The 12689-nt window shown below is 46.0% G+C and overlaps 1 protein-coding gene across 2 annotated transcripts in view; it reads right to left on the bottom strand.

Moving 5' to 3' along the window:
• The window catches only part of SVIL (supervillin), a 314402-nt gene that overhangs the window by 149111 nt on the left and 152602 nt on the right, over window positions 1–12689 (bottom strand). For both annotated transcript variants that reach the window (XM_082259451.1, XM_082259450.1), the window contains one exon: window positions 3031–3169. In XM_082259451.1, the coding sequence (XP_082115577.1) occupies window positions 3031–3169 (139 nt within the window). The remainder of the gene's footprint in view (window positions 1–3030; window positions 3170–12689) is intronic.

The raw sequence follows: 12689 nt of genomic DNA, 5'->3' as shown, positions 1-12689 counted from the left end.
AAAAAATAGCTGCCAGTTCTGACCTGAAAAAGCTGGCTTCATGGCTGATCCCCTGGTTTCAATATTGTTGAGGTAATGTCCCAGAACAGCTGTGGCAAAGAAAGTTTCACCTCCTGATTTTTATACATATTATGGGCCAATGACTTAAAACACAGAAGCTGCCAGATTGGAATGACAGCCAGAAAACTAGCACTTTTCAGGAGAGGTGGTTAACAGGTGCAGCCCATATATTTGTCAAAATACAGGTTTGCAGACAAAATTAATCACTTGAAATCATGTTGCAACTTGAAAATCCTAAACCATTCAATGATAGAGGGGGGACTCAGAAAACTAGAACAACCAGTTCTGTGTTGCAGAAGGCCAAAACAGTGCTGCCCATGGATTGGTGCTATGGCTCTGCAAAAGCAATGCAAGGCTTTATTTAAAAATGCCTAACAGACCTGTCATGGAAAAGAAAATCACGACTTTGCCTGTAGACACTTATTTTCATACAGCCAATATCAGCCTTTTTGCGCAAATAGTCTTCAAGTAGAATTGCTGGCAGAACCTAACTGCACTTTAAAATACTCCCTCTCCACTCCTACAGCCATTCTGACTAACCTGTGTAAGAAAGATGTATAGACCTACCAATTTTCAAGCTGCGCTGGTCATGTGATCTCCGGTGTCAGCCAGCACAGCAGTAGGGGACAGGAGGGAGCACAGGAAAACAGACGGTGTTGATAAATGGGGAGTACTCGGATTGGTCAGGTGTGGAAAGTGAAGTCCCCCAAGGAACTGTCCTGGGACCAATCCTGTTTAATTTATTCATAATTGACCTAGAGGTTGGGATACCCAGCACAATCTCAGTATTTGCAGACGATACTAAGCTAAGCATGTCAATATCTTCTATACAGGACGTGGAAACCATAAAAGCGGACCTGAACAAAATAATGGGGTGGGCAACTACATGGCAGAGGAGGTTCACTGTTGAAAAATGTAAGGTAATGCACGTGGGTGCCAGAAATACGAAAGCAAGCTACTCACTAGGGGGAGAACTCCTGGGTAATTCTAAGATGGAAAAGGACCTCTAGGGGTCCAAGCTGCTGCAAGCAAAGCCAATAGAATACTGGCATGCCTAAAAAAGGGGATTCACTCCAGAGATAAAACGATAATTCTCCCACTCTACAAGACTCTGGTACAACCGCATCTCGAGTATGCCGTCCAGTTCTGGGCACCGGTCCTCAGAAAGGATGTGCTGGAACTGGAGAGAGAGTACAGAGAAGGGCAACAAAGATAATTAGGGGAATGGAGGACATCAGCTATGAGGAAAGACTGCAAGCATTGGACGACCTCTCTCTGGAGAAGAGACGCTGGAGAGGGGATATGATATCAATGTACAAATACTGTACTGGTGACCATAGCATAAGGAACACACTTTTCAGAGTAAGGGAATACAATAAAACACGTGGTCACTCACTAAAATTAGAAGAGAAGCGGTTTAACCTTAAACTGAGTAAAGGATTCTACTGTCAGAGCAGTAAGGATGTGGAATTCTTTTCCACAAGCAGTGGTATCAGCAGGGAGCATCGATACGATAGTTTAAAAAAAAATATTAGATAGGCACCTTAAAGACCACAACATACAGGGGTATACAGTGTACAGTAAACAGCAACATAGATTGAACTGAATAGACTGGTATCTTTTTTCAACCTAACTATATTACTAGGACATCACCCATAGGCTCCTATGGCCCATATATGGTCGGTGTTCCCTCCTCTCCCCTGCAGCATCACTGGCTGACAGAGGGGAGCCAATCACATGATCGGAGCCTAGAAATAGGTTATATTTACAGATCTTTCTTACACAGGTTAGTCCAAATAGGTGCTAGAAGGGGGGAAGGGCAATTTTATTTTTTTTTAAGAGTAGTTAGGTTTTGCCAGGAATTCTACTTTAAAGCAAAACATTATTCAGCAAATACAAAGGCTTGCCTAAAGTGTATCTAAAGCCTTTTTCCCCCCCATTTAGTAAAAATTAGGAAAGGGTTAAAACTAGGGATGCACCGATACCGGGTTTTTAAAAGCGAGTACGAGTACCGACACCTTTGCAGTGCGATTTGAGCCTATACAAAATGAATGGGCTCAAAATTGGACTGCAAAGAATTGCATGCAATTTGAACATGCGATTTCAGTCTGAATCAGATGCTGTTTCCAGCACCTCTTCTATGTGAACCCAGGCTGAAATCACTGACAATTTGGGTTCACACAGGAGCGGTGCGGGAAACCAGATGCGAGTCAGACAGGAATTGAACCGCTTTCCTGTTCAATTCACTTTATATGGGCTCAAATCGCACCGCAAAAGCATCAGCTTTGGGTATTGGAGCATTTTCAGTTGTACTCATGAAAATGCTCAGTATCGGCACCGATAACGATATTGGTACAACCCTAGTTAAACCATTGCTATCCAAGTCCCATCGAGGAGATTTCTTTTCATTCCTATCCTGGAGACACAATAGGAACAGGTCCCAATCAGAATAGTTCCCCTCTAATTCTGTTCACGTGACAATGCAGAATTCTAAAACAATGTGGTGACAACAGTCCTCCCTGACAAATAGAGGAGACACAGAAGGCAATAAAAACCTGAGATGTGGTCTCTTTCCCACCCAAATTTAATGGAAAGAAAACCGTTTCGGCTTTACAGACTCTTTAAAAGATCAATACATAGAGCAATGATGGTGCGCAAACTGCAGGAACTGTGCAAACTGTGGTCAGATCAGATTATTTGGTTTGGTTCTGTTTGTTATTGGTTATTGCCTTTTGAACATGATCACTGTTTCTTGCACTGGCTTACTGAATTGTCAGTCCTTGCACTGAAGTATGTTAGCATTCAGTACACAGATCCCTCGGCAGCTGCGAGCCGATCATTACTGAGCCTGTGAGAAGAATAGGTCTTGTTCTATAGCTCAGTGGCAATAAGCGAGGATAAAGCAGGACTGCAAGATATCAAAGTGCGGGGACAAGTTGGACAGTTTATTCCTAACATGGTTCTTATTACCTTCTTTGTCAGCGACTGCTCAATTTCCTGCAGCTGGGCGCGTGAGCTGCGCTCTACGACAGACACTTTGGTGTACTCCTGCTTTTTGTTAAGCCTGTTCTTCCAGTCTTCCTCCCCGCTCTTCTTCAGTAGCGCCAGCCTAAGAAGGAATAATATGCCACATTGTTAGTGAGACATTCCACACAAGTCATGCTGTCCACAGAGACCCGGCAGAACCTTTCAATGCACTTTCTAGGACACTGGCGTCATAAAAAGCAAACAAGGGATGCCATTTGCTTGCTGATATCTGAACAGAAAGAATATTCACAAAGTGCTGATTCAAGCACTGCCAGTAACTGCTGAGGAGATGATAAAGAAGAACTCCGGTCAGAATAAATATCAACAGTAAACTTCTATATTGTCAGATCAGTTGTGCTTTCTATTGTAAGCTGCAGAATTTTAGGTTTACTAAAAATAATAAACATCCCACTACCTATGCAAGTGTCCATTTATTGAAAAGGGGCAGCATACTACTGGATAGAATGCAAGTGGAGAACCCAACAAATCTTAGGCTTGGTTCACATCTGTGTGTCGGGAATGCACGCAAAATTGCATGGTTTCATGAATGCACAGAAGTACACTGCTCTTTAGCAGATGCATGGGGGGTGCCATTAGGAGCTCTAGTCGGTTTTCTAAATTTGAAAATTTAGCAGCTACAAAAACTGTAGCTGCTGACTTTGATCAAAGAGACACTTACCTGTACCAGGATCAAGCGCTGTGCTTACCCAAGGGACCCTGGGGACCGTCTATGGCCCTCAGTGCTGGCATAGTAACTGGGGGCACCTGGCTGTTACGCGCACCCCCCCCCCCTCCACCCCGAAAGACAAAATGTCAAAAAGGAATGGGAGAGGAGGACTTAAAGCGGAACTGTTCCATTTTAATGCGTAAGGACAGCCCCATGCATTGGCAAGCATACGCAGTTTGGTGTAAATTTAGAAAAGGGTTGGAGACTTTTTTCCCCTGCTAGGTCGCACCGTACTGGTGTAAATCTTGTCTTATGATTTAATTTTAGGAAAGGAAAGGTTGTAAAAAATTTTTCTTCATTTGTTTTGAATATAAAATTATTTTCTAGTTCCCTTTGGGAAGAGATTCACCCTCATTTTCAGTCCTAGACACAAAAATACCCCTAAGCAGTAGTTGCGTCCTCCAATCTCAAAGTTTACTGCACTGATACAATCCGCGCATCCACTAGCACCTTTTCATGTGCGGCTATAGTGGAAGAGGAATCATCCTCACTATCCGAGCACTTAGGGTGCGTGGACGCAGACCCAATAGGGTGACTCGCGTCCAAATCAACCTCTAAACCCGAGGAGACAGAGGAAGCAGGCGGAGGAAGCTTTGTGGAGGGCCATATCTACATTGGACACCAGTGACTGCAGGACCGCCGTCATAGCAGACAAGGCGGACTGAGACCCTGCAGCCTCAGAGAGGGATCAGGTGGTGACACATGCTCCAGGGACTCCATGGGTTGACATGGGGACCACCAGCAAGAAGTGTAAAAATTGCTGTTAAAAGTTCCTCCTACCTCTCCACCAGCGGCACCACAAGTCCCAGCACACCAAATTATGGCTATATCAGAAAGAGGGAGCCGTTTAGCACCCACAGGGACTCACCACCCCCTCCTCAGATGCAGAGCCAGGATGAACACCGTGCAGCGAACAAAGAGAAAGAAGAAGTACAGGAACTGCCACTAGAGGCCCACCGCCAATTCACCACTCCAGAGGCTTCAAAAACATGGCCGCCATGTATTAGCAAAGGGAAACAAGAAAATGGTCGCCGGACTACATACACATGGCCGCTGATCATACAGCAGACATCCAAGACAAAATGACGGCTACACACGGCGCCCAGGACCCCCAGATACACTTGGACAATAAGTCCACCAGGACTATCCCCCCAAAAAACGTGTTTTGCGCAGCACATGTTTACAAAGTATGTGGTAACACTATTAAATTGGCTGCTGATCTCGGTGTTACACCTGTCATACACCACACCCCTACATTTACCTTTCACGTTTACCCCATTGTTAGCGCACAGGCCTCTCTACCTCAAATAGTACATAAAAATCTCTATAGGACAGACTCTCAACCAGGGTTCTGTTGAACTGTAGGTTTCCTCCAGAAGGTGCTAGGGGTACCTTGAGCAGTGAGCATTGTCAGATTGATCTCCCAACTATAACGACTACCAGTGTAAGGGGTCACTTCTACATGACCACCAGTGCTAGGGGGCTTTTTCCTATTGATTACCATGTTAAGGGGCATTTCTCCACTGACTACCAATGTAAATAGGCATTTTTCCCCTAACCAATGTAAAGCAGCATCTCTCTAGTGACCACCAATGTATAAGGACACCTTCTCTGACAAGAGGACATATAAAGATCATTTTTACAGTCCGATCCTTCTTTGGTCATTTTTAGTCATTCACTTTACTGCTCAATATTTTACATATAGAGCAATGAAGTGTTATAAATTAAATTGTTTTGGGTACCAAATGTTCTAGAAATGCCAAAATGGGATTTTTTACTTACTGTAAAATCCATTTCTCTGATGTTTGACGGAGACAGCTCTTGTTATTCCTAACCATTGGGTTATACTGCCCCCTACAGGAGTAGGACACTAGGAGGAAAAAAAGTCTGGCTATGCCTATGGGCAGTCCCAGGGGGTATACTCCCTCTCCCTGCTATAGGTACTCAGCTTTGTTACAAGCAGTGTCAGAAGAATTACAACTCCGCAGAATAATGGGTGCTGTGTCCATCTATGAAAATCAGCGAAATTGATTTTATGGCAAGTCAAAGAATCTCATTTTCTCTTTCGTTCACTGACATACACAGCTCCTCATATTCTTAACTATTGGGATGTCCCAAAGCAGTGTTAAACATGAGGGGTGGGAACAGCAAAAAAAATTCAAGGCTAAACAGTAGCCTACCAGGCAACAGGAGCGTAGCCAAAACAACTGGAGCCCATTTGAAAAAAACAAACAATACACCCTCAAAGAGGATCAGATCCTCAACACAACAGCCTGAAAAACCTTGCGGCCAAAAGAAGTATTCGCAGATGCCAACACATCCCCTTTATAAAACTTTGTGAAAGTGTGCACAAACCAGGTGGCCGCCTTGAAAATCTTCGTCACTGACGCCGGATGACAGAAGGCTCAGGAAGCACCAAGAGCCCTAGTAGAGTGTGCCTTAACAGGTAAAGGCGGAACCTGACCCTTGATGGAATAGGCCTGAATCCCTGTATCTGATCCATCTGGAAATGGTTGCAGAGGAAGTGGACAACCCTTTACGAGGCCCATCCGCGAGGCACAAATAGGGAGTCTGACTTCCGGAAAGACTCCGTAGCTGCCAGGTACACCGTAATTGCCCGGACCACATCCAAGACATACAAAGTAATTTCCTTCGGATGTTTAGGCCTGGGACACAAGGAAGGCAACACAATGTCTTCATTCAAATGAAAATCAGAGACAACCTTTGGAAGGAACTATGGACAGGGGCGAAGAACCACCTTATCTCTGTGAATCACCAGGTAAGGTGGACAGGATAGCACTCCCAGTTCCGACACCCTGTGCGCAGAGGTGGTAGCCACAAAAAAGCCCACCTTCTGGGACAGCGCAAGCAGGGGAATATCCCCAAGATTCTCAAACACAGGCTTCTGGAGGGCCGAAAGCACCAAACTGAGGTCCCAAGATAGCAACACAGACCGCACTGGAGGAACCAAACATCGGACACCCTGAAGAAAGTTACGCACCAGAGTGTGTGGCCAAAGAAACCCGCCAAAGCTGACAACCGGCCCTTGATGGTACTCAAGGCCAATTTGTGTTCAACCCACCGTTGAAGGAAGGTGAAGATCTGAGCCACCTAGAAGGAGTGAGGATGAACCCCAAGAGACTCACACCATGCAATGCAAGTCTTCCACTTACAATCATAGATCCTCCTAGAAGTATACTTCCTAGATTTTAAAAGTTTGGGAATCACAAACCTCTATCCCTCAGCACCTGGTGTTCAACAGCCAAGCCGTCAAAGCCAGCGACTGTAAAGCAGAATGGAAGATCAGTCCTTGGGACAGCATATCCTCCCTCAGAGGAAGCTTCCAAGGAACAGCAGCAACCAGCCAGACCAGACCAACGTACCAAGCCCGGTGAGGCCAGTCCGGAGCGACTAAGATGACTGTAATCCCTTTTGCCTCGATCCTGCGTAGAAGTCTTAGCAGAAGCTTGAGAGAAAGGAAGGCGTAAATCAGATGATACTAACCTCACGAGGCCACCAGCGAGTCTGTGGCGTCCGCCAGAGGATCCCCCGTGACGGAGCGACAAATCTCTGCACCTTTCTGTTGAGCTGAGATAAACAGATCCACCTTGGGATGCCCCACTGGAGACACAACTGATGAAACACCTCTGGATAAAGGGAGCACTCCCCTTGGTCCAACGCCTGCTGACTGAGGTAATCTGCCTGCCAGTTTTCCACCCTGGGAATGTGTACAATGGAGAGGGCTGGAACGAACCGTTCTGCCCACCTTAAAATGCCAGCTACCTCCAGGACACTTTGTGCCCCCTTGGTGAGTGACATAAGCCACGGCTGTGGCATTGGCCGGTTGAATGCACACTGGACATCCCCGAAGACCATCCGTATAATGGTCCAGGCACAGTCTGATCACTCGGAGTGCCAAGACATTGATCGGTAGTCTGGACTCCTCAGTGTCCAGATTCCCTAAACAGAATGCTTGCCGAGGACGCCTCCCCAGCTGGACAGGCTGGCATCCATGGTGACCCCTGTCCAATACAAGGGGAGGAAGGGTGTGCCAAGCCGAAAGCACCAGAGAACGAAGACACAATATTAGGTACTCCTTTGTTCCGATTCAGATCCGATTGTCCAGAGACTACGGAGTCTTGTCCCATTTGGCCAGAATCTCCCTTTGCAGGGACCTCGTATGGAACTGTGCAAACAAAACCGCCTCAAAAGGGAGACGCCATCAGGCCCAGCACCTGCATGCAAGCCTGGAGGGAGAGACGAATTGCAACCTGCAATTTCTGGAGTTTGTCCAGAAGAAGGAGCACTCTGGCTATGACCAAGTCCAGAAGAAGAAGTACTCTCGCTAAGTCCAGAGTCAGGCACAGATAGTCCTGCTTTGTGAACGGAACCAGTAGGAGACTCTGCTCGCAGGAGATCGTCCAAGTAGCCCAGCATCGCGATCCCTCCTTGACATAAAAAAGCTAGCACAGGGGCTAATACTTTTGTGAAGACCCAAGGATTGGAGGTTAGACCAAAGGGTAATTCCAAAAACTGATAATGCTGCTCTTCCACGACAAAGCAGAGAACGCTGGTGACTGGCACATATTGGAATGTGAGGGTAGGCATCCTTAACATTGATAGAAGGAAATCCCCGACGCAGAGATGCCACCACCATGCCAATGGACTCCATATGGAACTTCTGCACCCACACAAAGCAGCTAAGTGCCTTGAGGTCCAGGATTGGACGCATTTTGCCTTCGTTCTTGGGAACTGTAAACAGGTTTGAGTAAAAACCCTGACAATGTTCAGGGACAATCAACGTGCAGTCGGAACCGGGACAACCAACCCTTGAAGCAACAGGTCTTGTACCGCCCCAAAAAGATACTGTAAGCGGTCCGGGACAGGCACAAGTTGGAAGGAAATAAACTTGCAAGGGGACAAGAGCAAAACAATCTTGTAGCTGGACCGAGTGACCTCGTGAACCCACTTGCCTTATATCAGGGAAATCCACGGGTCCGTAAACCAGCGAAGATGTCCCCCCAACACCAATACAGTTGAGGGCGCACCTTTGTGCTGTAGCATCGGGCATGGCACAGGAGGTACAGGCATAGCACAGTAGGTACAGGCATGGCACAGTAGGTACAGGCATGGCACAGGAGATTCTCCTGTACCATGCCCGAGGCACTGCATGAGGAAATGCAGGGGCTGTGGAGGAGTCTCACTTACCTGTCGGTGAGGCGCCTTTGACCTTAAAAATCGTGCCGCCCGGCGCCAATCGTACACGTTCGGATATTCCCAGGCATGCGGCCCATGTGCGGTCACACATCGGCGCCGGGCAGCGCCATTTTTAAAAAGACACTGACTCGAGTATAAGTCGAGGGGGGCTTTTTCAGCATGAAAAAACATGCCGAAAAACTTGGCTTATACTCAAGTATATACGGCAACAGTAAAAAAGGTCTGAAGCATGTAGGCCCTTTACAAAATAATCAGGAGTGGGTGACTGGGGACAAAGAGAAGGCAAATTTATGAAATACTTTCTTCAGCTCTGTATATACAAAGGAGCATGGGGGAGCTCATGACCATAATGATGATGGTATTGACACAGCCCCAAATTATCCACAATGGCTCAAAAGTGATATGGTCCAAAAATATTTAGACAGAATAAGGGTGGATAAAGCGCCTGGACCAGATGGCATCCATCCACGCATCCTAAAAGAATTGAGCGCTGTAATTTCAAAGCCTTTTCTAATTTTTTGGGACTCGTTAAGGACTGGAATAGTACCACTGGATTGGCGTAGGGCCAATGTGGTGCCTATATTTAAAAAGGGATCAAAGTCTTTGCCAAGTAACTATAGACCTGTTAGTTTAACTTCTATAGTCGGGAAGATACTGGAGAGTTTAATAAAAGACCACATAGATGAGTTCTTGTTGGAAAAAAATATTTTAGGCAACAGACAGCATGGATTCATGAAAGACAGAAGTTGTCAAACAAACCTGATTTCTTTTTATGAGGTGGTAAGTAAACCCTTGGACAGAGGGGTGACTGTGGATGTAGTATACTTGGATTTTGCTAAAGCGTTTGACACAGTTCCCCACACACCGCTAAGGTAAAGTCTACTGGCTTGGAAAGATTGGTTTGTAATTGTACAGAAAATTGTCTAAAAGATAGAATTCAGAGTGTAGTGGTTAATGATTCTTACTCTGAATGGTCTAAGGTTATCAGTGGTGTACCTCAAGGTTCAGTGTTGGGACCCTTACTTTTTAATATCTTTATAAATGATATAGGGTCTGGGATTAAAAGTACCATTTCAGTCTTTGCAGATGACACCAAGCTTAGCAGTGGAAAAACTTCTTTACAGGAGGTCTCCAACTTACAAGCTGACCTCAATGCACTGTTTCTTGGGCAACTATGCGGCAAATAAGGTTTGTGTATACGATTGTGTATATGGGATTGTGTATACGATTGTGTATATGGGATTGTATGTTTGGGTTTTCAATACTTTTTTTTTTTTTTTGTTGGTTGAACCAGATGGACTTGTGTCTTTTTTCAACCTGACTAACTATATGTAACCCCACCAGACTAACAACCCAGCAGAAACAGGCACTTGCAGCCACCAGGATGATCTGCACTGCACGCGCGGTGATCAGGAAGTGAAAGGATCCAGGAGTCAACACCAGGGGATGAGGAGGGGCTACCACCACCGAAATTGCCACCCACAGGGCTCAACTGTCATGGCCGCGGGTATTTTTAATGTCAAACCACCGCAAAATGGCCACCGAACACCACAAACATGGCCCCTGTGCTTAGAAAAACAGGCTACAACAAAATGGTGGCACCACAAAGCTTCCAGGAACCCAAGAGGGATCCCTAGGCCTCAGGGACAGACCCAGGCATGATGGGTGGCCCCGGCAACAGCCCCCACCAGGTATATCCCACCCCCCACAGCCGATCGTCCAGTCACCGGAGGTACAACCCCCCCCCCCAGCCCACATCTCCACTGTCCCCACTCCAGGAGGTAAACCAGACCACCCAAACAGCCCCAGCATAAGTGGAGGGGGGGGGTAGGATGGGGGACAGATTAAAGGGGGGTGCCTGACGGGAAGGAGGTGAACCCGGGGGTCCGACTGTCCCAAGGAGGGCCCGACGTTCACCCCAAAACCTTCCAGGGGGAGAGGGGGGACAGCTACTTACCATACCAGGAACTGGGTGGGCACCGCTCCAGAAAGAACCCCTCTCCATCGAAATAGAGGGGCCGTCGGCCAGGAGGAACGGTGCGAGGTGGGCCGAGACCCGGCTGTATGTGACCTTGCGAGGCATTTAACTCGCAGGCCAGCCCCCATCCAGTGGAGCTATGTTGCGGCTGACCTAGTGCAGAGCGCTCACTGACCAGACTGGGGTGAACACTGGATCTAGATATTCCAGCCCGTCACCCAGTTTGGCAGTTGATTGTAGATCTCACAGGAAAAATCCAGGAGAAAAAAAATTTCTATCTAAAAAAAGAAAAAATTTCCCAGGACCAAAGATCCCGGCAAGGAACTAGGTCCTTACTCCCGACTAGGGAGAAAAAATAAAAATGGAGTACCTATAGCAGGGAGAGGTAGTATACCCCCTGGGACTGCCCACAGGCGTAGCCAGACTTTTTTTCTGCTTAGTGTCCTACTCCTGTAGGGGGCAGCATAATCCAATGGTTAAGAATATCAGGAACTGTGTCCATCAACGAACGAAAGAAAAATGCTGCTTTTTTTTTTTTTTTCAATTTAAAACTTTTAAAAGCTTACTGATCATACCTTTTTATTGTGAAATGAAGTAGGAAGATTTCTAGCATGGGTTTCCTGGGACCTCAAAATGATTTCAAGGGTCCCACCAACGTAAAGATGTTAAGAAAAACGGTTATATGATCTTGGTGCACAGACTGGTGGATGATGAATCTTGATTGACGGACTCCTGTCCCAATGGTGGCCTTATAAATCAAGTACTAGTTTCATAAATGAGAATCACTTTATGGTTGTAGGCATAAAGGGTGGAGCCTAACCATTTATATCATTGTTTTAACTACTGTATTCAGATAGAAGGAGAAATGCACTAGGATCCCCGATTCAAATCCCAGCCACGACACTATCTGCCTGGAGTCTGCATGTTCTTCCCTGTGCCTGCGTGGGTTTCCTCCTACACTCCAAAGACATGCTGGTAGGTCGATTGGCGCCTGTCTAAAAACTGACCCTAGTATGTATAAAGGAGTTAGGGACTTTATTGTATGCTTCCTGAGGGTAGGGACTAATGTGAATGTACAATAATATGTAAAGCACTGCGTACATTGACAGTGCTATACAAGTACCTGTAATAAATAGGTAAACAAATGCAACTGGCTTTGAAAAGTTTCTGCACTTTGCGTATTCTCATTGTTTTCGATACTAGTGTTCGCACGTCACAATAGAACACATTGGGAATCCCTTGTTTTTGAGTGCAGCAAAGCATTACCAGATGTACACAGTGCTGCAACCATCCACTAGACAAATGAGAAACCTCTGATTCACAGGATAATATGACTCAAACAGGACCCAACCCTGCACTCCGCTCCTGACCCAAAGTACAGTAAATGTGCTTAGCCAGCAAAACAGTACAATGTACTAGGTGACATCAGATTTCCTCAGATGACATCTTGTCCCTTTTGCCACAATCTGAACATTATAACCAGCACCAACAAACAGAGCAGCATGCAACAGAAATAAACCCGGTCTCATCTGCTTTATTCTTCTGTGTAGAATGAGTAATCAGAACATCCATAGAGTTGAAAGACTGGGCAAGGACATATATAAAGAGGGTCCTACGTGTTTGTAGTAAACACAATAACTATTTTGATTTTCAGTACACATTTTTTCATCTTTTTATATC

Source organism: Pelophylax lessonae (genome assembly GCF_965119305.1).
Source record: "Pelophylax lessonae genome assembly, chromosome: 5".
NCBI classification, from domain to species: domain Eukaryota; kingdom Metazoa; phylum Chordata; class Amphibia; order Anura; family Ranidae; genus Pelophylax; species Pelophylax lessonae.
The sequence above is the reverse complement of the archived record's forward strand: the minus strand, read 5'-3'. Positions and strand labels throughout refer to the sequence as shown.